The sequence below is a fragment of the Panthera pardus genome, unplaced genomic scaffold (assembly GCF_024362965.1).
Source record: "Panthera pardus isolate Hobbes unplaced genomic scaffold, ASM2436296v1 HiC_scaffold_3, whole genome shotgun sequence".
NCBI classification, from domain to species: Eukaryota; Metazoa; Chordata; class Mammalia; order Carnivora; family Felidae; genus Panthera; species Panthera pardus.
The window spans coordinates 26,582,495-26,609,264 of record NW_026526876.1 but is presented as its reverse complement, the minus strand read 5'-3'; the positions used below and the strand labels follow the sequence as shown (position 1 = coordinate 26,609,264).

Below are 26,770 nucleotides of genomic sequence, written 5' to 3'. Positions count from 1 at the left end.
AAATATTTATTATTGAGAGAGAGAGAGAGAGAGAGAGAGAGAGAGAGACAGAAGGGGAGGAGCAGAGAGAGAGCGGGGCAGAGGCTTCCAATCAGTCTGCACTGACAGTAGAGAGCCCGATGCAGGGCTCGAACCCATAACAGTGAGATCATGACCTCCACCGAAGTCACTTAACCAACTGAGCCACTCAGGGTGCCCCCCGAAGACATTTCTTTCATTCTTTTTTTTTTTTTTTTTTTAATTTTTAAAATTATTTTTACTTTTTTATTTTTGAGAGGGAGGGAGGGAGAACAAGTGGGGAAGGGGCAGAGAGAGGAAGACCGGATCTGAAGCAGGCCCTGTGCTGACAGCAGAGAGCCCAATGCGGGGCTCAAACCCATGAACCACGAGATCCCAACCTGAGCCCAAGTCAGCCACTCAACGGACTGAGCCCCCCCAGGCGCCCCAAAGATATTTATTTCCATAGGACCTTTTACATTCCGGTTCGACTCTTCAGTCTAAACAAACAAACAAACCTCTCTAGTAAGGTCACTATGACAACAAAGGGGAATCAGCTCAAGTTCTCTCCCTGGGAGTCCCCGTATCTGTTACGGCAGGAGCTGTATCAGTCAGGATCGGCCAGTTCTGCTGAGGCAACAAAGAGCCCCAAGATCTCCAAGGTTCAAAACCGCCCCAAGTTTACTCCTTGCTCTTGCAAGTCAATGGGGTGTCCTGATCGTCCCAGACCCAGGCTGACAGAGCAGTCACCATCGCCAGCCTCGTGGTCACCACACGAAAAGGAGAGCGAGAACTCTGGAGACTCCACAACCAGCAAGCAAATGTGGAGTGTCGCAGTTATGTTGTTCTTGATACAAGCCATTGGCCAGAACTAGTCACACACGTGGCCTCACCCGTGACAGACATCCAGGAGCACCCTTCTCTCGTGCCCAGGGTAAGGGGGAACTACAATTATTTGAAGAACGGCAACAAACAATAAATAGCCAACGGCTTTTCAAAACCACTAGAAATGAGACTAGAAAATAGGCCGAGTTTTTTCAATGTGATTTTATCATCAAAATGGATGTACTGTTATTCTGAATGTCCCTTCCGCGACAAGCTCCAGGTTGAGAAACCCTTTATCCCCCCATCAGGGTTGTCTTTACAAGTTTAAGTTTGTGGCCCAAATCCGTAAACCATCCTACCTTCTGTGAGTGTTTCCTGGGAAGTGAAAAATAAACTTTCTATATTTTAATTTTTGATAGATTTTTGCTTCTCAAGAAAGGAAGTATGACTAATTAGGAGGTCGACTGAATTAGTGAGGGCATCAACCTTTTCCCGTTTTACCTTCTTATTTTGGCATAACAAGATGCCCAGCGAGAGAAATGTCGAGTTCTTTAGGTGATCTGAAATAATCTGAGCTAAAATCTACACTTAGCCGCTAAGTTTTTTTAAAAATCAGGGGCGCCTGGGTGGCTCAGTTGGTCGAGAGTCCAACTTCAGCTCAGGTCGTGATCTCACAGTTTGTGAGTTCGAGTCCCACATCGGGCTCCGTGCTGACTGCTCAGAGCCTGGAGCCTGCTTCGGATTCTCTGTCTCCCTCTCTCTCTACCTACCCCTTCCCCACTCCTGCTCTGTCTCTCTCTCAAAATTAAATAAACATTAAAATATAAATAAATAAATAAATAAATAAATAAATAAATAAAATCAGAAATGTGATTTGCCAGTTCAATCAAATGTCTAAACGGGAAGTGGGCAGCTATCAATCACCTAAGACATCATTCTGGCTTACTTAACGCAGAATTTCTGTTGTCTAATAAGCCGTTTCAACCTGCTAACTTGCATTATTTATCAAGTATGCAATGTACTGTTGCCGAATTCATTGGTCAAGACAGCCACTGAGAATGTGCCATCTCATTCCCGAACTGAGTGGATTTTCCCCTCGTGTTGCAAGAATTCTGTAGACTTATGCCATCGGACTGTTTTCTCGTTTTTCATTTGTCTTGACCCGCTCAACAACGCGGCCGGCTATCTCTCCGAGTAGATCGCCGGAAGGGAAATTCAACATCATAGATTTGATTCTGACATTGGCTCGTGCTCAGTGTAGGTTCCCTCAGAAGCATATGCTGAGAAAAGAACTCAAATGCGAACAATTTAAAGGGAATGGGGAAGTGATATAGGGAAGAAGAAACAGGAAATAAATGGAATGTTTCGAGCCAATTACCACTCTGGGCAACTGGGCTTAATCCCACTGGGGAAGTCTCAAAACCCATGTAGACACATTCTTTAGATTTACCCACCCTGGCAGGTGAGGGGGCTGGGGTATTGATACACCTGTCAGTCATTACTTAGGCTGCTCCCAGGAAGCACTGGTTCATGGGCAGCAAGGTGGCCTACAGGCCAGAAGAGTCCTCAAGCAAAGAAATGCAGCTGCTGGAAGTCAGAAGTCGGGCCAGCGTGCACTGCAGTGGTGAGGATGAAGGGATACAGGTGAGGGCACAACATTTGCTATAGCTGTTAACTCACCTGATAATGGCCACCAGCTCTGAGTCTAACTTCAGCCAAATGCCTTGTTATTGGTCACTAGAAGAATCCCACTGAGCGACACACGCCCATATTTCTAACCTAACCGTAGTTAAAATAGCAGAGAACCAAGATAGTTATTTTTAATATACTTAGGACGAGTAAAACTAATGACAAACCAGAAAGAAAAGATTAGAATTCACAAAACTCCAGTGACACAGCAAAAGCAACATTTCCCAAAGTGAAAAAAAGGTTCCCAGGCCAAAAAATAAAAAGGCTCGGGAACACTCCCTCCAAACTCAACCACGACATCTGGCTTGACTGTCTTCTCAGCTTTTGTCACGACCAGAAACGATGTATTCTTTATTTCATGTACAGATTTACTTGTTTACTGGTTGCTTCATATCATTTGATTGCTTCCTAAGTTATAGAACACAGACTCAAAAGCTAGAAAGGGGAGTTAATATGGCTTATAAGAAGTATTAATGTCTTATATACGTCTTATAAGACGGCAAATTTATTTCTGAGTTTCAAGATGGAGATCCAGCAGCTGGGCCACTGATGGGTGAGGTGTATTTAAAATTTACAGTCAGGAGCCCAGCTTCTCTGACACACCAGAAAGTGGGGTGCTCTTACAATTGCCCAGACCTGTAATGGGTTCTTCTGAGACATGGGGTATTCCTCATTGCGAATGCAGAGTTCTGATCTAAGGAGGGGAGCCTTGCTCCTAGAAAACCCTATGTCCAACACTTGGTTCTTGCACAATATCCCATTAAAGAATGGTTATTGAATTCATTGTTGGAGTCTCCATTTAACAAAAGAATTCTGAATGTGATTGGCTATTTTAAAAATTAATTTGAAAACTGTTTAGCAGTATCTACTAAAGTTGAACATATAAGTAGCCTATGACCCAACACTTCAACTCTTGAGAATATAACCAACAAAAATGAACACATGTGTTCACCAAAAAAACCCATATAACAGAATCCATAACAACGCTATTTGTAACAGCCCTAAAAGGAAAGCTACTCAAATGGCCCCAAAAGGAAAAGAATAAGTAAAGAGTGGCATATTCACATCGTAGAACACTGTATGGCCAAAACAATGATCACACACACAATAACAATGACACAAATACAGTGTTGAATGGAACCTGATACAGAAGACTACATACTATGTGATTCCATTTAATTAAGTTCCAAGAACATAAAAACTATCTCTGATGTTAGAAGTCAGGAGAGTGGTTACCCCGGGGTGGTGTGAATTCAGGATGAGGCATAAGGTGAGTTTCTGTGGTTTTGGTAACATTCTATTTCTTGATCTAGGTGTTGGTTATTATTTTAGTTTCCATACCAAATTACCACAAACTTGATTGTTTAACACAATAGAAATGTATCTCTCCCAGTTCTGGAAGCCCGAAGTCAGAACTCAAGGTCTCGGCAGGACCAGCTCCCCGCTGAAGGCTCGAGGGGACAATCCACTTCTCGGCTCTTCCAGCTACTGGTGGCCCCAGCTGTTCCTTATGGCTGGAACTCCCCCTTCTCTGCCTCTGTCTTTATGTGGCCTTCTCCTCCATGTCTGTGTCTTCTCTCCTGTCTCTTATAAGGACACTTGCCATTGGATTTAGGGCCCACCTGGGAAATCCAGGACGATCCCATCTCAAGATCTCTTATCTAATTATATCTCCAAAGACCTCCCTCCAAATAAGGTCATATTCACAGGCTTCCAGGGACCACCATTCAACCCATTACAGGGTGTGAAATTTTAGCCAGCAATGCATGCATGCACTTTTCTGGTTATATGCTACACATCTGTGAGGAATTTTTTTTTTAAGTCAGCTTACAACTTTTTAGAGATAGATTTGTTAGGGCACCTTGGGGGGCGCAGTCAGTTGAGCCCCTGACTCTTGATTTCGGCTCAGGTCATGATCCCAGGGTCATGGGATGGAGCCCCGCGTTGGGCTCCGCTCGCTGGGCATAGAGCCCGATTGGGATTCTCTCTCTCCCTCTGCCCCACTCCCCCACTCACATGTGTACACACACTCTCTCTCTCAAAGAAAAAAAGCACTTTAGAAATACACTTGTTCTGGGGCGCCTGGGTGGCTCAGTCAGTTAAGCGTCCGACTTCAGCTCAGGTCATGATCTCGCGCTCACAAGTTTGAGCCCCACGTCGGGCCCTGTGCTGACAGCTTGGAGCCTGCTTCGGATTCTGTGTCTCCCTCTCTCTCTGCCCCTCCCCTGATTGCACTCTGTGGGTCTCTCTCTCTCTCTCAAAAAGAAATACACATTAAAAAAAATAACAAATACATAAATAAATAAAAGAAATACACTTGTTCACCCACCATGAGGTATCTTACACACATCTAACAAAAAAGACGACCCCTGGCATTTTGTTGGCCACACGCCCACAGAGTTTTGTCTTCTCACAACATCCCATCCCCCTTCTGATCTTAGTTGAATATACAGAAACTTCATAGCAACTCACATGTATGGTTTTATCAAGTGACTTTCCCCCACCTTCTACTGCCCAAAGTGAGGACATCCTTTAGCAAATTACAAGGCAGGGACCATCCGAGAGTCTGGGCTCTGCACCGTGTCAGCTCAGAGAACCGGGCTGTAATTTTAGACAGATGTTAGTGAACTTGGGGATTCCTGGTGTGTGGACGTGTGCCTCCAACCCCAGATGGCAGGGAAAAGAGCCAGGACTCCTCACCCAGATGACCCAGAAAACGTTTCTTAATGAATCGTCCAGCGTGACTCAGGCTGGCTCCCACATCTGGCAGATCTGGGTTACATCACTCACGGTCCTCAGTGTCCTGCGGGTTCCTGGGAACATGCCGCCCAGAGTCAAGTGCACCAGCTGCAGCGGCCGGCTGTATTCACACGCCTCTCTGCGTCATCCTGACGGCCACACGCTATGGGGCGGTTCCAGAGAAGGTGCCACCCCCCCCACCCCAAGAGGCCACCTCCTCTTACTTTCCCATGGGCCTAAGAAGTCACCATGGAAGAAAAATTCCATGCCCAGAGGTGTCCAGGACAGAAGTGCCTTCTCTGCTTTTCTACACTAACATCTCCGGCACCGTATCCCAACTGCATTAGCTTGTGTTAATCTGGAGAAGGGGGAAAAAAAAAAAACAAAACCCAACACACACACATAAAAACTTGGGCCATCCATATTCCTCGAATAGGCTCAGAGGAGGGGACAAACAAACTGTACAGTATAAGCTTTGAAAGGATTCAGAAGATATATGATAAACAGCTCGTGGCAAGAGGCAAGGAGGTGACAATTTTCAGGGGGACAGGGACCTCTGGCACTCTGTTCCACTAGACCAAGTCCTGCTGTGTTCCCTCTATCACTTCAAACGTCCCCAACACTCTCTAACAATCTGCCTGGCACCACATTCTTGCTTTATTAACTACGTATCCTGCGAGATCTTTATTTTGCATCCTTTTATTTACTGATCAGAACTGCCCTGAAGGCTGCTTCTGGGGCACCAGATCTCCCAGTAGCGCCCTATGGGGAAGTTCTTCATCCTCCTACTCATTACTAGAACATGACACAGTTCACATTCATGAACTACAAGCCTCCCTTGTTCCACATCAATCCCCCCTGCTCATTCAGAGCATGTTAGAGCTGGAGGGGATATCTTCTTTTAATCATTAATTTCATTCTTTATGGATCAGATGCTGATCCATATTCTAATTTTGAAGACCAAAAAAAAAAGGGGGGGGGAGGAGGGGGGGAGAAGAAAAGGCTATGATTCTGACAAGCGAAGTAATTCATCATCCCTGGCTAGATAATGACATACACGAGTATGACCCAGGTCTCCTCATTCTTGGATTCAAAATTACATCATGCAGCCTCATGAATTTAAACAAGCAAAAAAGTCAATTAGAAGACTTTCAAGTTTGAGCTGAGATTTACAAATCTGTAGATATGGTCTAAAGAAATAATCAGAGGGGACGCCTGGGTGGCTCAGTCGACTGGGCATCCGACTTCGGCTCGGGTCATGATCTCAACAGTTCATGGGTTTGAGCCCCTTTCGGGCTCTGTGCTGACAGCTCAGAGCCTGGAGCCCACTTTGGATTCTGTGTCTTCCTCTCTTCCTGCCCCTTTCCCGTTCACACTTTGTCTCACTTCGTCTCTCTCAAAAATAAATAAAGATTAAAAAAAATTTTTTTTACAAGAAAGAACCAGAAAGAAGACATAAAGAGAGGGGTGAAGAAAACATTTATTTACGTGTGGTCATTTTCCTGGGTGCACATTAGACTTGCCTGCAGGCCTTCCAACCCCCACGCCCAGGCCAGGCCTCAAAGCAAATGAACTCAGAGTCTCTGGACGTAGGGTTGAGTTGTCAGCACGAAACCAGGTGACTTCAACGGGCAGCACCACTGATTTACTGGAGTTTAGGCTAAAACAGATGTGCAGACACCATAACCAGAGTTCTCAAAAGAAGAAAAAGGAAAGAAAAGAGGAAGAAAAGGAGGCAGGAGGAGTCATTTGTATGACTTCAATCTACTTTGTTCATCTCTCTGTGCTTTAGCGGGGGAATCAGATGTAGGGTCAAACTGAGAAGGTCTACACCGGCAATCTCAGTCCAAACAAGGCCAGCTTCCCCCACCAAGCTGATTACCACTGAGGCATGTAGGCAACAGGTGAGGGGAGAAGGAAACAGCGCAAGCAATCAAGTCCTGTCCTCTGAGGGTAGTCACACACTGTCATTATACTGTCTTTCTCTGTTTTCTTTTCTTTTTTCTTTTTTTAAGGAGTCCATTACATATGACCTGGCAATTCCATTTATGGGCGCATATCCAAAAGAATGGAAAGCAGGGACCCAAAGAAATATCTGTATGCCCACGTTCACAGCAACATAATTCACAACAGCCAAAAGGAGGAAGCAATCCATCTACCTGCGCACAGATGAATGGATAAACAAAATGTGGTATATCCATACGGTGGAATATTATTTGGCCTGGAAAAGGCAGGGTATTCTGACGCAGGCTCCAACATGGATGAACCTCGAAGACGTCACGCTGAGTGAAATAAGCCGGCCACAAGGGTCCAATACTGCGCTTACATATGGTACTTTGAATAGTCCAATTCATAGAGATAGAAAGGGGTATGGTGGCTGCTGGGGGGCTGGGGAGAGGGGAAATGGAGAGTTAGCGTTCAATGGGTACAGAATTATTAATGCTACAGATAGCAGCAGTAGCAATAGAACAAAATGGATGTACTTAATACCACTGAAATGTACTTTTTTGAGAGAGAGAGAGAGAGAGAGAGAGTGCATGCATGCGAGTAGGGGAGGGGTGGGGGGGGGGGAGAGAGAGAGAGAGAATTTTAAGCATGGAGCCTGATGGAGGACTCAATCTCATGACCACGATATCATCATGACCTGTGCCTAAATCAAGAGTCAGACGTTTAACTGACTGAGCCACCCACGTGTCCTGAAATGTACCTTTAAAAATAGTTAAGGGGGTATATTTTGTTATACGTATTTTAACACATTTTCAAAAATAAAAAAAAATAAATAAATAAATAAAAGAGCCCATGTCATGTCCCTCATTTACTTCTCTCTGGTGTTCACGGCAGTTGCTAAAGACAAAATCCCAAAGGCAGAGATATCGTCTGTTAAACTGCGAAGCCTGAGGTCGGTGTCCAACATACCCCAGGCCCCTGGAATCTATCTGGCAGGCCTGGCTGACTCAACAAAGAGTTATAAAGCCTCGCAAATCCCCCAGGGCACGTGGAGGCCCGGCTGGCAGGCCTTGCGTTCCATGTTATGTAACAAGCAGGTTGCCAACTTTCAAACAACACGAGGTGAATTCCGATGTGCTCCACGTCTGGGATCAGCCAACTGGTGATTAATTCCCAAATAACTCCATATGGGGCCTAGTCCTAATTCCCAGATGCAGTAGTCCCACCTAATTTGTGAGTTGAGAAATCTCAGGTCTTCTCTTTGATAGGGATCGACTCGAGCGTATTTTGAAAGAGGGGCTTATCTTTCTTCTTTTCCCTCCTTTCTGCTCAGTATTCTAGAAGCAAAGAAAAACCCCAGCAAGAAGAAAATGCCTCTAGCGACTGCTCGGAGCTGCCTGGCAATCCGAAGCTTTCAAGCGAGTAAGGTTTCTCCTTTATGGACATCCCTGAAACAGGCAGAAGAAAAACATGGCAGGTGTTCTCTGGTCAGTGATCCTAACTCATTCCCTCAATCAGTCTGTGATGATCCTATACAGGGAATGACATATGAAGATGTTTTCTAGGGGAAGGCACGTCAGCCCTAGAGGCGGGTCACCAAGCACATGTGTCTGAGCTCTGGCCAGGTGTCTAAATAAACCCGGGGCCCCACAACAGCTCTCCCACTCGGCCGAGAAAGTCCGTCCCAATGATTCACCATGAAGCCCAAAGTTTAGCAGCTGGAAGAATGTACACTTTCCTCTTTCTTAAGAGTTTGCAAATTAACAGTTCTGCCAGAAGCCAATCATTCAATGGGAGTTGGATTAAGTCCTTGGACACCCTTCTACTGAGCTCAGACAGACACAGGAAAACACTCACTGGTTTCTTTGGCATCAAGTTCTGCAAAATAAAAGAAATTTCTCTAAATTTGAGCAGTAACAGAAAAGGCGGGAGGCTCTTGTTCGTGGAGGGAAAGGGAAATCTACCTTGAATGGTGTGACTCGTGTATTCTGAGGTCTAACCTGTGCTCGTATACGTTTTTTTTTCTATGTAGGTATTTAGGAATACATGCCACAGTACTCTTTAATATACAACATACAACTTTGGGGACTCTGGATGAGAGCCTGAAGGGTGAGGGTTTCCTGCCTCTGAATCGCCACCACCTTCCCTGCTCCTAAAGCACAGACACCTGTCAGTCAACTATAGTCCTCGTTACATGTCTGGATTCAAAATGCTATCTCCCTGCCTCTCCCTACACTCGTGTTTGTCCCCATCTGATTGTCCTCAGGTGGAAAGGAGAAGACCCCCCTCGCTCACAGTTGCCACTCATGCTTCATGATTTCCACAAGGCTCTCTGGAGTCTATGGATCCATGAAGTTCACGAAGTTCATGGACAGCAGTATCCCAGCGGCACACTGGTAACCACCTCCGGTCAAAGTCATCTTCTCATTAAGTCTTGGGGCGCAGACATAAGGCTAGCAAACTACGTATGGCCACAGGAGGAAAAAAAGGTGTGTTTTCCACCATTACGTCCTTAAAGGCATGCCAAGCACCATATGTAAGTTAATAATAGTCTATCCCTTCCTTTGCCCTCAAGAGAGAATTCAGCTCATGCAGTCCCACCATCACTATATATAAAGTGTTCATTATATACATAGCCCAACACTAAGATAATATACTCTATTCCAAAACACTGCCAAGACTCTGAGAGCATCTTCTGGCACCCTGAAACAGCGGAGTGACCATAAATTAGGTAAAAGGAGAAATTTCTTAGTACATTTCAGAAAAAAAAAAAAAATCAAAATAACCCCCGGCAACAGAATTTCATGTGTAAACAACTCTCGCGTGTTCAAGTTTCAGCTCAATCAACTGTGACTCTTGATATTTTATTTAATACATCTAGGAAGCATCACCAAAAGAATAATTTTAATATTGCTTCTGAATTCAATTAGAAGGGTTACATTTTTATGACAGTGTAACATTTGCAGGGCCCTTGTCTCATACACAAGTTATTAAATCCCTGCAGTCCCTTAATCCACACTGCAGACTAATCTAATGCATTTAAGCCGCCCTTGAGAAGCCATCCCTCAGCTCGTGGCTCGCCCAGCATGATAGCTTTCGCTTTTCTGACCTAAGAAGTCATTTTCTTTTCCCTCTTGACATCTTAAGAGTCATCTTTAATAATGTTTTTTTTTTTTTCGTAGTTGCAATGTCTTTCAACTCCTGATGTTCCAGACTGACTTGGCAAGTCCATTCTTCTCTGATAGAAATACCCATCCGCTGAGATAGAGTGCCAGCTCTACCCAAGCACACCATCCAGCAGACACCCTGTTACAAAATCCACAAACCCAGATGAAAATCCAGACGCTTTCCAACACGCTCCACACATTTCCTACTGTGCCCACGGCAGATGCTGCCAGTAGCACAGCCTCCGGGAAACTGACAAACACACACAGGATGTAGCCAAGGGGTTGGGAGTGGGTACCCTGTGACCACACTACTAACTACTGAGAGAAGTCATGGGTCTCTCGGAGTCTCTGTTTCCCCATTTGTAAGATGGGAAGACTAGTTGTAATCACCTGCGTTGACACAATGTCCGAGAGTCAAAAGAAACCCTAGTAATTAGCATGATGTTTGAAGTTGTCATTAATTGTTAGTCTGCTTTCTTAGGGAATCGTTCTAATATTTTCATAGGTCCTGGGTCACCTCACTGGCTCACTCAGTGGAGTGTCCAGCTCTTGATCTTAGGGTCATGAGTTTGAGTCCCACATTGAATGTAGAGATTATACTTATTAAATAATCTTTAAAAAAAATTTTTTTTGGGGGGGACGCGTGGGTGGCTCAGTTGGTTGGGCGTCCGACTTCAGCTCAGGTCATGATCTCACAGTCTATGGGTTCAAGCCCCGCATCGGGCTCTGTGCTGACAGCTCAGAGCCTGGAGCCTGCTTTGGATTCTGTGTCTCCCTCTCTCTGCCCCTTCCCTGCTCGCACTCTGTCTCTCTCTCAAAAAGTAAATAAACATTAAAAAAAATAACAATAACAATACAATTTTGGTTTCACGGGTCCAGACTAATGGGCCAAGCAAGAACCACTAAGTCCTAAATTAGGGTTCCACCGCCTTTAATATTTTTTTTTCAGAACCAGGTCAGATATAAATTAATAATGACAGCCACCCCTAGAGAATTACACCAGCTTACGTGATGACTGAACTAAAGATGAATTCTTGGGTATAAAGTCAGGATGGTCCCAATTTAGAATAACAAAACGTGTCAACAGAGGCCTCTGTTTTTCATCTGGAAGACACTGGCTACAAATTATCTCAAGCTTAACAGAAATCTTAATTAGGCTGAGCTAGCGAGTAAGCATTAGCATGAGTATCCAGGACTCTGACAGCAACCTTCTGAGGTGGGTGCGGTGCCCATAGCGCGGGTAAGAAAACGGGATAAAGAAACCGGTTAATAGGGATGAAGAGAGCATAGAGAGCATGGCTAATCCACGACAACCAACAGCGTCGGCGACATTATAAAACTTACTCCTCTTCAGCTACAAACCGAGCTGTGTTTTGAAAATTGAGATCAATATGCTTTTCAAGCAGAAAAAGCGCAACGTAAAGTACCAAGTCCCCTCAGGCTACCTACCAATCCAGGCGGTTGGCCCCTCTCTGTAAACGTCCCATTCGCCCCTTCTGCTCTCAGCTGGGTGGGTGGGGGATGCGTGGACGGGCAGATGTACGTACAGTCTTTGAAATCGATAACACCAGAAGTCATAAAACATCTCCCAAAACATTTGCAATGATTAAACCGGAATCATGTCCCCAAAGAGACAATCCATCTTAATGTTGGTCAAAAGAACGTCAGTTAAGAAAATTATTTTACTGTACTGTTTTTCAGTTCTTTGATCACTTTATAATAAGGAAATATTTTATTTTTGTTGTCACTGTGCGAGTTCCTCTCTCAGAGCTCTGAACAAGAGTTTAAAAAAGACAGGGGTGCCTGGGTGGCTCACTTGGTTAGGTGTCCAACTTCGGCTCAGGTCATGATCTCGCGGTTCATGAGTTCAAGCCCCACGTCAGGCTCCGTGCTGACTGCTCAGAGCCTGGAGCCTGCTATGGATTCCATGTCTTCCTTTCTCTCTGCCCCTGCCCTGCTCACACTCTGACTCTCTGTCTCTCTCAAAAATAATAAGACATTAAAAATATTTTTTAAAACATTAAAAAAAAAAACAAAGATGGCACCCTCGCCCCCCCTTCATCTCATTCCTGATCTACCACCCCATGAGTCAGGAACTGTGAAAGTATTACCTGCACAAAACCACCAAAGCACCAAATGGTTCTTACTGTCCTCCTTCAACTACTTTCTTGCATCTTATGGACTGTCAGCAAAATATCAAATCACAGGTATTTGGAGAGCAGTGGGTTTCAGGGACTGTATTTGGGGTGGGTTAAAGAATGGGCCCCAATCCTCCATTTGACTTCTGGAGGGTTTGTTTTGTTTTATTAGCTGGAACTCTGCAGACTTGAAAAATCTGATGCTAGGCACAAGATATGCAAAATTTGATCCTATCGTGAAGAAGGTAATAGATCATATGATTGCCAGAAGTCTATGAAAGACAGAAAAATTTCTAACCAAGGGGGGAAAAAAACTAGTATGCTCGTGGTTTGTCTTCCAACTGGGTCTAGAAACACCTTATTCAAGATAACCACATTAAAAAGCTTTTATTAAAGTTTATTTATTTATTTTGAGAGAGAGAGAGCATACGCACGTGCAGGGGAGAGGCAGAGAGAAAGACAGAGAGAGAGAGAATCCCAAGCAGGCTCCGCACTGTCAGCTAGGAGCCATCTGCCAATGGCAGGGCTCGAACTCACGAACCATGAGATCGTGACCTGAGCTGAAATCAAGAGTTGGACGCTTAACTGACTGAGCCACCCAGGCGCCCCACATCAAAAAAACTTCAAAACCATACTTTTGTAAGTTTATTTTTAAAATAACTCCTACCAACGTGGGGCTCCACTCACAACCTGTTGCCTCAAGAATCACATGCGTCACCAACTAAGCCAGCCAGGCGCCCCTTAATTAATTTCTCATTGCTGGACATTTGCTTTTTTTTTTTTTTTCTCCGGACCCTTTTTAAAATTCTGGTGTAAACAACACTGAGAGAACATTATTATACATAAACTTTCACGTATCTGTCAGTTCGTTTTTTTCCCCTAGGTCTCTATTCTTGGCATATCTTTGCAAACAAAGATGTTTCCTCTTTCTGGGTACGTATATTAAGTTTTTGTCTGATAGGTGTTTGCAAGGCTACATTCATTAATTATGTTTTTGGATGAATTCCCCTTCATGTTTTGACATCCATAGACAACTGGGAAACCAAACATGGTTCCAGCTCCCCGGTCAGCACCCAGGATGAATAAATAAATGACCCCCTACAAGTTGGTATCAGCCAAACTCCCCTTATTCAGTGTCGCCCTCGTTAGTGACATGAACAAAAGGAAAAGCAGTAGGAGACCTTGTTTCCTGCTGACAAACCTTGATCTACATCTGTGTTGCCAATTACTTGCTCAACAAACCTGTTACTTTTTTAGAAATAATAAATAATTCAGGGAAAGTCATTTTGAATCGTCTGACATCTGTTGCTTGTATGACTCTGAATTATTCATCAGTGAGCATAAACAGTATTAATTAAAGAAAAGTACTGAAGCAAACCACTGAAATAGAAATGAACACTGCAGAAGAAAATGCCTTTACTCAAAGCATACTCCCTTGTCATTGACAAATATCTCAAAGAACATAACGGTCCTTGGAATTTAAAGGGGCCGGCGGGCACACTTAGAAATCAGAAGGCAAGATAGAAGTAATGAACACTATTTTGTTTCCGAATTTATTTTGTTCTCTCCTTCGGGAAAAAAAAAAAAAATCGCTCTCTTAGGTCTGCTCTCTCAGCATTTTACCTCCTTGGTTTGGGGGAGTTTTATTGTATTCCAGGGGAAAGAAAGTTTACTAAATGAGGTTCAAAAGAATCACAACAATAAGTACAGTAGTGGATTCAAGTCACCTTGTGCTCATTTGTCAACTGAGATTTCAATATATTAGTGGAAGAGCTGCTCCCCCACCCCCTCAAATTAAGGATGGCTCCATTAATCTGGCTGCCACCGCCTGATCGTTTATTTCCATGACGACTTGGGCACTTCCTTTTGACACAGCGCTTTCTTGTGGTAAAAGAGCAAAAGAGAAAAACCTTAACGGCCCTGCTGGCCACAGGGGTGGCCGCTGGCTAATTCTGCCCCAGTCTGTCTGTCGACTCAATTAGAGCGACATTAGATTCAGTAACACCCTCGGCAGTAGGAGACACTAGGGAACATGCGTGTGTGTGTGAGTGTGTATGTGTGTGTGTAGGAGAAGTGTGGGCACAAAGGAAAGGTGTTAAAAGTGTTTACGAAGCACTGTTGGTAAACAGATGCCTGGGAGAGGGGAGGCAGGGGTGTCTCTGTAACTGGTTTCTCAGGTGCCAGAAGAAACAGGGCTCTCAGGCAGAGCAAGGTTGGGGAGCCGCTGAGGGGGGCTTGAACCGGGAGATTTGCACAGAGACCTATTCCTTTGTGTGGCTCCAGTGAATTGCTGAGCAACCATTGCTAGACTCCCAGGTAACCAGGCCTGCTCCCTCCACTCCAGGATCGACTGCTGGGGTTGCTGTGGGCAACACAAGAGAAACACTGGGGAGGGCAGAGGGGCAGCACAGGACAGACAGGCGGGAGGAGGAAGAAGGATGGAGAAAAGGACTGAAGGAAAAGCCACAAGCCCCGCTTGGGGTCCTTTCAAAAGCCCTGAATTCGGAGGGATGGTAACCGACTGGCAATCACTGGCACTCGACTGATGAATGGCTTCTGTGCATAAATTAGCACTCCAGTCTCTCCAGATCAGATCTGCGGGAGACCTCCCAAAGCTTCCAGAAAAAGAGAGCCACAGCAACCCTCTTTCAGTGACACTCTTTGAAGGGATTTCACGAATGGGGACAAGCCTCCCTTGTTCCTCCAAGTTTGGTTTGTTCTGGTGGTTTTGTTCCTTTGCAGGAGGTACAGGAGATGGGGGGGGGGGGGGGGTGCTGCTTGGAGAAGACGACAAAACAGCCCTGCCTGGCTTCGAATGGCCGTTCATCACAGAGGGCTTGTTGTCAAAGACGGCAGAGAAAAGAAGCCAAGGATCTCCGTTTCCCAAAAAAGGCTGAACAGGGACTTCAGTGTCTCTTTTAGGCACTACTCAAAATGAAACTACAGATTTAGAAAAGATCTCTCATATAGCATCGCGTTTTAAGAAACGAACTAAAAAAGATCTCTTTTAGAAAGACGATGGATGGATTCGTTGGATCAGAAGAGGGTTGCCCGGCCCAGAGGCCCCTGATCCGAACCCCAAGTCCGACCGGGATGAAGCCTGTTCGTAAGGTCAGATGCTTCCCAGATGCCCCCACAGCCTTAATTTCATTCAGATATTCAAACACCAACGTTTACATTTAGAAAAACAGAAACCAACCAAGAGGCGCTGCCTCCCTCCTTTTCAACACAGGCGGCTTCTAGGCTAGAGATCGAGGGAGAGTCTTGGGGAGCTGCACCCAGGCTGAACCTGTCCTCATGGGTTCAGCCGGCACTGACGCACCATCAGTCTCAACAGGAAGAGCCCAGAGGTAACCCACAGACTGGAGTCTGGGTTTGGCGATCACGCCGTGAGGCACCAGTGCTGTGAAACACACTCTAACGGCTAGCTGTGAGCAAGACCGGGTGGGGGTAGAAGAAGGGCCCCTGGGTTCTCTTGTGGCTTCGATCTGGGACGCCCACGGCACCCACCGAGCAGGCGGAAGCTGGGGCCCTTGACGAAGGCCACCCAAACCGTGAATGGTAAACGTGAAATACAAACAGGTGTCCTCAGTGGGGATACCAACGGGCAGCTCAGTACACCCCCCTCTTCAGAGGCAACACCGTGTGCTTCCAAACTCCACCGTGTGCAGGGATCACCTGGGAACCTTGTTCCCATGCAGACTGATTCAGAAGGTCTGGGAGGGGGCCTGAGAATCTGCATTTCTAACAAGGTTCCAAATGCAGACCACACTTTGAGGAAGAGCGGCGTGCCTGAATCACTGTGGTTCCAAAAGCGGAACCCATGACCCAGGGCTTCTGCAGGGGAATTAAATCAGTACCGACGGCAGGGAGGCCAACCTCAGGGATGTTTTACGTTTTCCAGGTGATTCTTACGTATGGTCAGGGCTGGGTATCCACTGGTCGGACTCATGCTGGCTTTCATTTTTAACGGCATCTGTGGACCCAGGAAACCCAGTGTCTGGGAATCACGGTTTTGTATCCAAAAAGGGTTGCTGGCCGAAATGGATTGGTATAGACACAAACAAACAGTATTTGAAAACACAACGAAGAGAGATATAATATGATACTTATTTTACATGATAGTGTGTCAGTTTCTTTGATTAAAGCGAGGAGTTCATAGTGTCCCTGACCAATCAAATTCCACAAGCGTGGGCCACATGCTAAGGCTCTGGAGGAGACTGTTGTAGTTAAGGGTCCTCCCTGCTGTTCTGTTAACCCCCCGCCAAGGCCAATGCCTTGGGACCGTAACTTTCTTAGATGACAACTGACTCATAAATGGATTTTAGGTCCCAATGGCATCCCAGCTAGTACCTTTAAGTACTGAGCATGGGTGGTTCAGTCTGTTAAGCCTCCACTCTTGATCTCAGTTCGTGAGATCGAGTCCCAAATCAGGCTCTGCGCTGATAGCGTGGAGCCTACTTGGGATTGTCTCTGTCTCTCTCTCTCTCTCTCAAAATAAATAAGTAAACTTAAAAAAAAATAAAAGTCCTGAAATTTTTTCAAATATGGATTCCTGCCAACAACTAATGGCCCATGCAGGACCTATAAAGCAAACTCACGGTCCCTTCCTTTCCACCCCTGTCCTATCCTTCTGATCCACAGCTCCAGGCTGCAAGGAAGGTACCCTGCAGCCAACTTTCCACTTTCTGTGCAATAAACAGAACTCCGAAGGGCATCAGTTCTGCCAGCTGCCAACAGATGGCATCAGCGGTCGCACAAGGTCGTTTGAGCCTTAGCCTTGGCTTGGTTCCTTAATCTCTGTCATGTTTGCTGTTGGAAATGCTGTTAAAAAACTTACTGGAGGTGAAAAAAAATTAGGCCAAAATGCAAGCCATCTTTGGATAATAAAATGAGAGCCACGGGGCGCCTGGGTGGCTCCGTCGGTTAAGCGTCCAACTTCGACTCAGGTCATGATCTCGCGGTTTGTGGGTTTGAGCCCCACATCAGGTGCTGTGCTGACAGCTCAAAACCTGGAGGCTGCTTTGGATTCTGTGTCTCCCTCTCTCTCTCTCTTTTGGATTCTGCGTCTCCTTCTCTCTCTCCCTCTCTCTCTCTGCCCCTCCCTCGCTCGCGCGCTCTCTCTCTGCGCTCTCTCTCTCTCAAAAATAAATAACAACATTAAAAAATAATAGTAATTAAAAATAATAATAATAAAAAAAAATAAAATGAGAGCCTTAAAGGAATTCAGAGTCCCTGACATCCCCAGCGCTCTTAAGAAACAACTGTACCAGCAACCAATGCTCACCCAGCTAGGTTAAGTGTCATGTCGGTTTTTAGAACAAACTGGCTTTTGGAAACTCACCTGTGAAACAGCTTCAATGTCCCCATGTGACATAACAACAAAGTTGCTTCTCTCGGCCCACATAGAAACCACAGAGAAAGCAAAACAACCCTCCACCGTGAAGCAAAACTCTAACCGCAACAACGCTTTTCAGAAGCAAAGACGCTCTGAGAAACAGAACCGTGTTTCCTCTTGATTCATCCGGCTTGTGTGCTCAGAACACCCACTATCCCCAAGGAAACAGGGCCCTGCTTCGCCAATGGCAACAAAGCCGAGCGTTCCAGCTGGGACAGCTCAGTTCTTTCTGCGGGAACTTAGAGGTGAATGCCTCGTCTTAGTCTTTCGAAGGTTAAGATCAGGAATCCTGTGGGTTGCCAGACTTCTGTGTAAGTTATTTTACATCAGTGGTTCTTAGCCAGGGGTGATTTTGCTGTCCAGGGGACCACTGGTGGCACTGAAGACATTTTGGTGGTCACACTGGGGGAGGAAGCGAGGATGTTGCTGGCATCTTGTGAGCGCAGGACAACCCCCACAACGAAGAATGATCCAGTCCGACTGTCAAGAGCGGAGCGGTTGAGAAACCCTTCTCTGGAGGCCAAGAATTGGGGCCAAGGAAATTTAAATTCCAAAAGTCAGTTTCCCAACTGACCGAGAAGACAAAAGCTAATTAATGGGAACTCCCTCCTGACGTCAAAATTGGCCGTCCAGTCTTTCCTGGTCCCTGTTTTTGAGAACAGAGTGTCCCTCATTTTCACCAAGGCGTCCCCTCTGAATGTCATCATTGCTGACCTTCTCAGGAACTTTGCTCCATCCCCCATGTGCTCTTGATCCGCACTGACACTCTTACCACCTCCCTCCACCTCATTCAAAGAGGCTGTTTTCCTATTTCAAAAACCTCTCAGGGGGCACCTGGGTGGCTCAGTCTGGTTGAGCGTCCGACTCTTGATCTTGGGGCCATTGAGTTCGAAACCCACACTGAGTGTAGACATACCTTAAAAATAAAATCTTTAAAATAAAAAAAAGCTCTTGGGGAACCCTCTTGCACTGTCGCTGGGAATGCAAACTGGTGCAGCCACTGTGGAAAACAGTGTGGAGGTTCCTCAAAAAATTAAAAATAGAGCTGCCCTATGACCCAGCAACTGCACTACTAGGTTTTTATCCAAAGGATGCAAAAATGCTGATTCGAAAGGGCACATGCACCCCACTGTTTATAGCAGCGTTATCTATAATAGCCAAATTATGGAAAGAGCCCAAATGTCCATCAACTGATTTGTGGATTAAGAAAAAGTGGGATGTATCCACAATGTAATACTATGTGGCAATGAAAAAGAATGAAATCTTGCCCCTTGCAACAAGGTGGATGGAACTGGAGGTTATTATGCTAAGCAAAATAAGTCAGAGAAAGATACTGTGTTCTCACTCATATGTGGAGTCTGAAAAACTTAACATGTTCATAGGGGAAGGGAAGGAAATATAAGATAAAAACCGAGAGGGAGGCAAACCATAAGAGACTCGTAAATACAGAGAACAAACCGAGGGTTGATGGGGGTGGGGAACTGAGGGGTAGGGAAAATGGGTGATGGGCATTAGGGAGGGCACTTGTCGGGATGAGCCCTGCATGTTATATGTAAGTGATGAATCATTGGTTTCAACTCCTGAAGCCAAGACTACACTGTATACTAACTAACTTGAGAATAATTAATAAAACAAAAACAAAAACAAAAACAAACAAACAAAAAAACACAAAAACTCTCACCCAAAGAATGAAATAAATATCCGTGAGTCCTCACTGATACAAACAAATGAATCGATAAGCTAATAAATAAATAAATAAATAAATAAATAAATAAATAAATGGAAGAGAAGGGACATGTCTTCCTTACAGAGGAATTCCAAATAATAAATACAGAAGGAAGGAGAGAAAATAGAAAATCTCTAGAATGCCAGCCACAGTAATCATAGCTGCAGGATCTCCTGGTGAATGTTCAAGGTTTTTAAAGGGGAACTAGGATACTTGCAGAGCCTGAAAGAATCTTTCTGAAAGTATTTATTAATTACTGTGATGGTTTCAGCCCATCTGAACCTTTCTTTGATAGCCTCCCCTTAGGAGGTAGAGCTTACTGCCCCTCCCCCTTGTGTGCTGGGTTTAATGGCTCACTTCTAATGGATAGAGTATGTCCTAAGGACAGCTTTCTAGAACGTCAGGCTGACCTCTTTAGGGGTTTTATTCTAAGGTCACGGAGACCTTAGGTCAAGGTTATGGACACAATACCCAAATGCAACATGCACCCGGGTGTGGCTGGTAGGCACCTTTGTTGTTTTTTTATGATTTTGAATTTTCCATCAAGATACAGATGGGGCGGAGGGGGCGGGGCGCCTGGCTGGCTCAGTTGGTACAAACATCGGATTCTTGATCCTAGGGTCATGAGTTCAAGCCCCACGCGGTGGGTGGAGCCTACTTAAAAAAAAAAAAAAAAGATACAGAGCTTGGTGTTTACCCTTAGTGACAATAACCTGCGGAGCAAATATATTTGGGGTGCAGGCAAGGCAAATCTATCAGACCCCTAAAGGGATTTGAGGGTTTAGCAAAAGGACAATACTGGCTTCCAGAATTCAGAATTTTGCAACAGCCCTTCAATCCTGGAGAAATCACAGAGCAAGGACACTTCAAAAGCATGGCTGACAGCACCCATTCAGTTACAACTGACCCCTCTGACCATTCACAACTGACCCCTCTCTCACCATTCCACACCCTCTTCATCGGGTCTTGTGTCAGGGCAAGAAATTTGAGTTGGTGGGGGAAAGGAGGGGAATTTCTTGGATGCCTCAGAGCCCTTTTAGCCTGTTCACAGGAGAAAAATACTTACTTTCTACTAAAAATAGGTTGGTTGTGAACCACCTGGGTGGCTCAGTCGGTTAAGCATCTGACTCCTGATTTCGGCTCAGGTCATGATCTCACGGTTTGTGGGTTCGAGCCCCACACTCACAGTGTGGAGCCTGCTTGGGATTCTCTCTCTTTCCCTTTCTCTACCCCTCCCCTGCTCATGCTCTCTAACTCTCTCAAAATAGATAAACTTAAAAAATAAAAATAAAAATAAATAAAAGTAGATTGGTTGCTGGGTTGTTTGAGGCAGAAAATTAACACTCCCTCCTGAGGCCTATTTAGTTGACTCTGGTACAACGTGGTTGAAAGACAGACCACGAGTAAAGCATCCGTCTCCTCCCACCCAGCACCAGGGCCCCCCACTCCTCCCCAAGCCAGAGAACCCCCAGTGGGATTCAGCTCAAGCCACAGGTGCAGAAGGCACAGGCCTCAGACTTTTCTTCCCACTCTGTCCATGAGTGGAGTTTTTCCAGGGAGGAGGGGAGGACACTGAATTTGGAGGGCGGGGGGTGGGGGGGGACTCTGAAGAGGGACACTTGGAGGACAGGTAAATTATGTTAAAGGGGACGAGCTAGAAAAAGGCCAAAGCCTGGCCCTGGTCTCTTTGCTGGGGAACGCCAGAGGGCCCTGCCTGGACCCCTTCAGCAGGGATGGCTGTTGTGAGTGTCACTGCTAAGGGGTCCCATCTGCCTCCTAGTCCATGAAATTGCCTTTTGCCTCTGGAAGCCACTCCTCCTGGGAAGTTATACTTACGCTGAAGGAGGCCCACAACCTATCAATGGTTGACACGGGCGAGGGGCACAAAAGGTCGACCCTCGGGCGTTGGGGGAGACCAGCTCTGTAGCACAAGTCACGCTCCCAAATTCCCCACGAACCTGGCTGAAGCTCGGCATTCCCCGACCTGCCCTGCCACTCTCCCTACCTCACCCTCACACTATCCCTCACCTCCCTGCACACAGCCTGACTTCTAAGGAACTCCTGATGCAAGACTTCCAGGACTGCCAGCATCTGGCAGATCCAGGACGAGAACTTCATATGAAGTCTTCTATGGGACTATGAAGAAGCTTCTATCTAAGCTTCTATGAAGTTTTGGGAGCATCTGGCAGATCCTGGACGAGAACTTCCAGCCCAAGGATTCCAGCACTCCCCCGAGAAGAACCGAGCAGAAGGGACTTAAGACCAAAGCCCAGTTGATGCCCTAACCACCAGAACCTCCTGGTTCTTCCTTATTCAGGTTGGAGAAAAAACATTAGAAGGAGGGGCTCTGCCACACCTGGGTGACAGACCTGTGTCCTAACAAGATTCTACAACAAAACGCTGATTTTGCTAATTCCTGGGCACCCTGCACCCAAGTTGGGAAAAACTCAACATTGGCAAGCCCAATCTCACTGATCACTCACAAAAAAAATTTTTTTTTAATGTTCATTTATTTTTGAGAGACAGACAGAGTGGAAGCAGGGGAGGGGCAAGGAGAGAGGGAGACCACAGAATCCGAAGCAGGCTCCGGGCTCCGAGCTGTCAGCACAGAGCCCAATGAGGGACTCGAACTCACAAGCTGTGAGATCACGACCTGAGCGGAAGTCTGACGCTTAACTGACTGAGCCACCCAAGCACCCCTCACTGATCTCTTATAAGGCAAAGAGTTATGCCATTCATCAAGTCTTTTTCAACAAGGTACATATGGGATTTCATAATGGTGTTACCATCATGGCAGACTCTGGCCTTAGTGCCTTTGAAGGCCATTTCCTAAATACTGGATCGGTTGGAAATCCTATCCTTTACACACACACTATTACCTTCCCTTCCTCCCTTTTCTTATTTCTCCTGGGACTTCTCAGGATCACCTCCCCAAGTCTTCAATCTTTGGGTCAGCCTCTGGAGACCACTCTAAGACAGATATATAGATCCAATAACATAAAATCTTAAAATCATAAAATTTTTTTCCAAAGGGCATAGTCCCAGTGAACAGCCCAAGAATGCAAAGCATGCCTCTGTGATCTAACTGGGAGTAATGCTAAGTTAAAGTACTTGATTCGTGGGCAAAGTAGCTTAAGACCCAGGTAATTGTAAAAGAGTAAAACTTGTAAAAGCCTAAACACTCCATACAACTCATAAGACGGTGCTTCTTGGGTACAATTTTAAATTAGCTCTTTAAATTAGTTTTCATAAATCTTTGCCTAGTCCGTTATATTTCAGATGTTGAATTTAGAACAGCACTCAAAGATTTTTATGGGGCAAGTTTCACGGTTCCAATTCCAATTTACGATTCTCCCTTTACGGACTTCCTTTTGGAGTTCACCGGTATATGAGTCCTTGAGGACTAAAACACCAATGAATTAATCAAAGGAAAAATGTTCTGTTTCCCTCCCCCGTTTAGAAATTCGTTGAAATATAGATGAAGTTCCATCCTGAAGAGCAGAATGTTCTGAGAAAGCCATCAGCCTAAATGCCTTTATGAATAACTATGATGTTAGAAGCTCAAAGATTTTACATCTCGGCCACACGAATAATCAGACCACTAAGGAACACAGAGAAGAAAATGCACATAATGCAGGTCTATATATTTTTTTCTCTGCTTATATGAACGCCTAAGTTATCCTGTCATTTTTACCATCATATACACATTCAGGTACCTTCTCCTGATATCTGTGGTGCTACCTGACCCTAAGGGAGGGACTTCTGTAAGCTGATTTTGCTTCCTCAGACCTCCAACTATGTGAAGCACAAACTAATCTCAGCATGAAGGCAACATCCTGCTTAACCTGTAAGAACTGGTAGTTTGGGCTCAGGGAAAGCTGAATCAACGTTGCCACAAATGCATACGATGGCAAAATATGCCACAAATTCAATTAAAAAGTGATTATTCAGTACGGCAGATAAGTATTTAAACAAGAAAACTTGGGGCACCTGACTGGCTCAGTTGGTAGAGCATGTATGTGACTTTTGATCTTGGGGTTGTAGGTTCGAGCCCCACGTTGGATGTAGAGATTACTTAAAAAAATAAAATCTTTAAAAAAGAAAAAAAGAGGGGCGCCTGGGTGGCTCAGTCTGTTAAACGTCCGACTTAGGCTCAGATTATGATCTCGCGGTTCATGGATTCTAGCCCCGTGTCAGGCTCTGTGCTGTCAGCTGAAGCCTGAAGCCTGCTTCAGATTCTGTGCCTCCCTCCCTCTCTCTCTCTCTCTGCCCCTCCCCTGCTCACGCTGTCTCTCTCCCTCTCAAAAATAAACATTTAAAATTTTTTTTTTTATTAAAAAAAATTTTTTTTTTCAACGTTTTTTATTTATTTTTGGGACAGAGAGAGACAGAGCATGAACGGGGGAGGGGCAGAGAGAGAGGGAGACACAGAACCGGAAACAGGCTCCAGGCTCCGAGCCATCAGCCCAGAGCCTGACGCGGGGCTCGAACTCACGGACCGCGAGATCGTGACCTGGCTGAAGTCGGACGCTTAACCGACTGCGCCACCCAGGCGCCCCAACATTTAAAATTTTTTTAAAAAAAAGAAAGAAGGAAAAAAGAAAACTAACACAAATCACACTTTCAACTCCCCCTAGCTGTCAATCAGAGGTACAAAGAGAGAACTGTCCAGCAATATTCATCCCCCTTAAGCTATTATAAACTGTTACTTGCTATGTAATAGTATTTATAAGTACAAATTACTACAGGATGCTTATCATTTTTAAAATAAAAAATGCTGGGGCACCTGAGTGGCTCAGTCAGTTAAGCATCTGACTTTTGGTTTCAGCTCAGGTCATGATCTCACATGCATTCAAGCCCTACTTTGGTCTCTGCACTGATGGTGCAAAGCCCGCTTGGGATTCTCTCTCTCCCTCTCTCTCTCTGCCTCTCCCCCGCTCACTCTCTTTCTCTCTCTCTCCCTCAAATAAATAAACTTTAAAAAAAAACTTTAATTAAAAATGCCAAATACCATTAGTATATTACTATATATACATGTGTGTATATATAAACACAATCTATGTATTTGTCTATATAGTTATTAACCCTTGAACAACACACGTTTGAACTGTGTAGATTCACTCAGATGCAGATTTTTTCAATAAAATACGGTACAGAACTGTAAATGTATTTGCTCTTCCTTATGATTTTCTTAAGAACATTTTTCTTTTCTCCCATCCAAGTACTAACCAGGCCCGACCCTGCTTAGCTTCCGAGATCAGACGAGATCGGGCGCGTTCAGGGTGGTATGGCCGTAGACAACATTTTCTTTTCTCTAACTTACTTTATTGTAGGAACACAGTATATAGGTACATATAACATACAAAAGATGTGTTCGTCGGCTCTACGTTACAGTAAGGTTTCTGGTCAACAGTGGGCTGCTGGTAGTTAAGTTTTGGGGGAGTCAAAAGTTATACGTAGATTTCTACCTGTGTAGGATGGGGGGGAGGAGGTCAATACCTCCTGACTCCTGCAATTGTCCAAGGGTCAACTGTAACTATTTAGTGATCAAACTAGTCTTCACCCCCCACACCAAATTTGCCAATTAGGAAATGTCATTACATGATATAAATCAATTCCCTGGCTCCACCCCATTGGCATAAAAGCAGTCTTTTTTCCAGCACAATATGTATTTGGAAAGTGCCCACTATGGAGCAGTAGGCCACTATACCTTACTATACTAGATTACTATACCTTAAGCGCAAGACAGAAAAAAGAAAAGAAAAATCAGAGTTAAGCTCACTCTTTCCAACCCATAATACACAGAACTCTCTTTCTGATCAAAGAACCAAGCAAATGAACTTCAAAGATGAGAGCTACGAACAGCACAGGTTTTCAATTCACGAAGCGTGTCTGTCGTGCAGGCAAACCGAGCTCTGCCCAGAGTTCCCAGAGAAGCAGAGGAGAAGCCCTCCCAGGAAGGGTAACGGGTGACAGGCGGGTCGTCATCCTGGCCGCGCAAGTGACTCGTTCTATGACAACGAACAAGCTATCGAATACTTGGCAGGGTCCAGATTCCTAGTCTACATAAAGTTAGAAGAGTGAACGAAAAGATCTGAGGTCCATGAGAGTCGAAAATTTTTAAGATTTTAAAAACAACTGCCTCGATATCTGGGCATTGCTGAAGATGGAGGACACTGAGCCTGACTCCCAAGGCTGAACTGTGGTTGCTGAGAAGATTTCTGCTTCGTCACTCTCCAACACAGTGGGACGGGTTTGGAGAAAAACAGGAAACACGTGTCCTGTGTGATATGCATGTGGTCCCCTCAAGTGAAAAGAGACTCCCATTTCATTAGTTCCTACCAAATGTTCCATATCATCAACTAATACAGACCAGCCCTACTCAGGCACTGCTCCTACAGCTGTCTATTATCCTGTGCTGTTCTACTGAGCCTATGATTTCTTTGACTCGAATAGGAAGATTCTAGAAGCCTTTTCAAAATGGGAGTATAGAATATGTTTTACTTCTAGTTGGAGTCATCCCAAGGTACCGGTGGAATTTATCCTTCTCATACAGTTGAAGGCAAAAGTCCTGAGCCCTCCAACACAAAGAAAGGCTAACCCAACCCCTGCGGCAGAGTGCCCAGACTGGGAGAAAACCCGGCCACCTTAAACTGTTTACTCACCTCTAATGAACAATGGCAAGCCAGAGGCAGACAGAGAAAGTATGGAAAATCAATGAGGCACTAACTTTGACAGACAATTTTGGGTGCAGTATACCTGTCACAGGTAATAAATCACTTCATTTAAGTTTATCTTTTTAGCAGTGCACAGAGGATTATACCCATATATCACTTCAACCTCTTTTTTCTGTCCTGTTGACAAAGGACAAATTGAGAAGGATGGTGGGAAAGCTGGGAGAAAGTGGGGAGGAAAACAGAGAGCTCTATTACTAGGCCCGTGCAGTAAAAGAAATAATGACAAAAAAATGTCATCATTTTTTTAAATGTTTTAACATTTTTAAAATGTTTTTAAAATGTTTATGATTTATTTATTTTGAGAGAGGGCAAGTAGAGGTGGGGCAGAGAGAGAGGGAAAGAGAGAACCCCAAGCAGGCTCCACGACATCAGCACAGGGGCCAATGTGGGGTTCGATCTCATGAATG

General features: G+C 45.1%; 1 protein-coding gene across 8 annotated transcripts in view; it reads right to left on the bottom strand.

Annotated features, from left to right (window-relative positions):
- The window catches only part of PITPNC1 (phosphatidylinositol transfer protein cytoplasmic 1), a 267,954-nt gene that overhangs the window by 168,949 nt on the left and 72,235 nt on the right, over positions 1–26,770 (bottom strand). The window contains exon 1 of one of the 8 annotated variants that reach the window (XM_053892265.1): positions 17,847–17,977. The exons of 6 other annotated variants lie outside the window; for them this stretch is intronic. In XM_053892265.1, the coding sequence (XP_053748240.1) occupies positions 17,847–17,909 (63 nt within the window). In that variant the 5' untranslated portion in view covers positions 17,910–17,977. Of the gene's footprint in view, positions 1–7,409; positions 7,467–17,846; positions 17,978–26,770 lie in introns of those variants that run through there. One more of the 8 variants, XM_053892264.1, reaches the window with a different exon arrangement.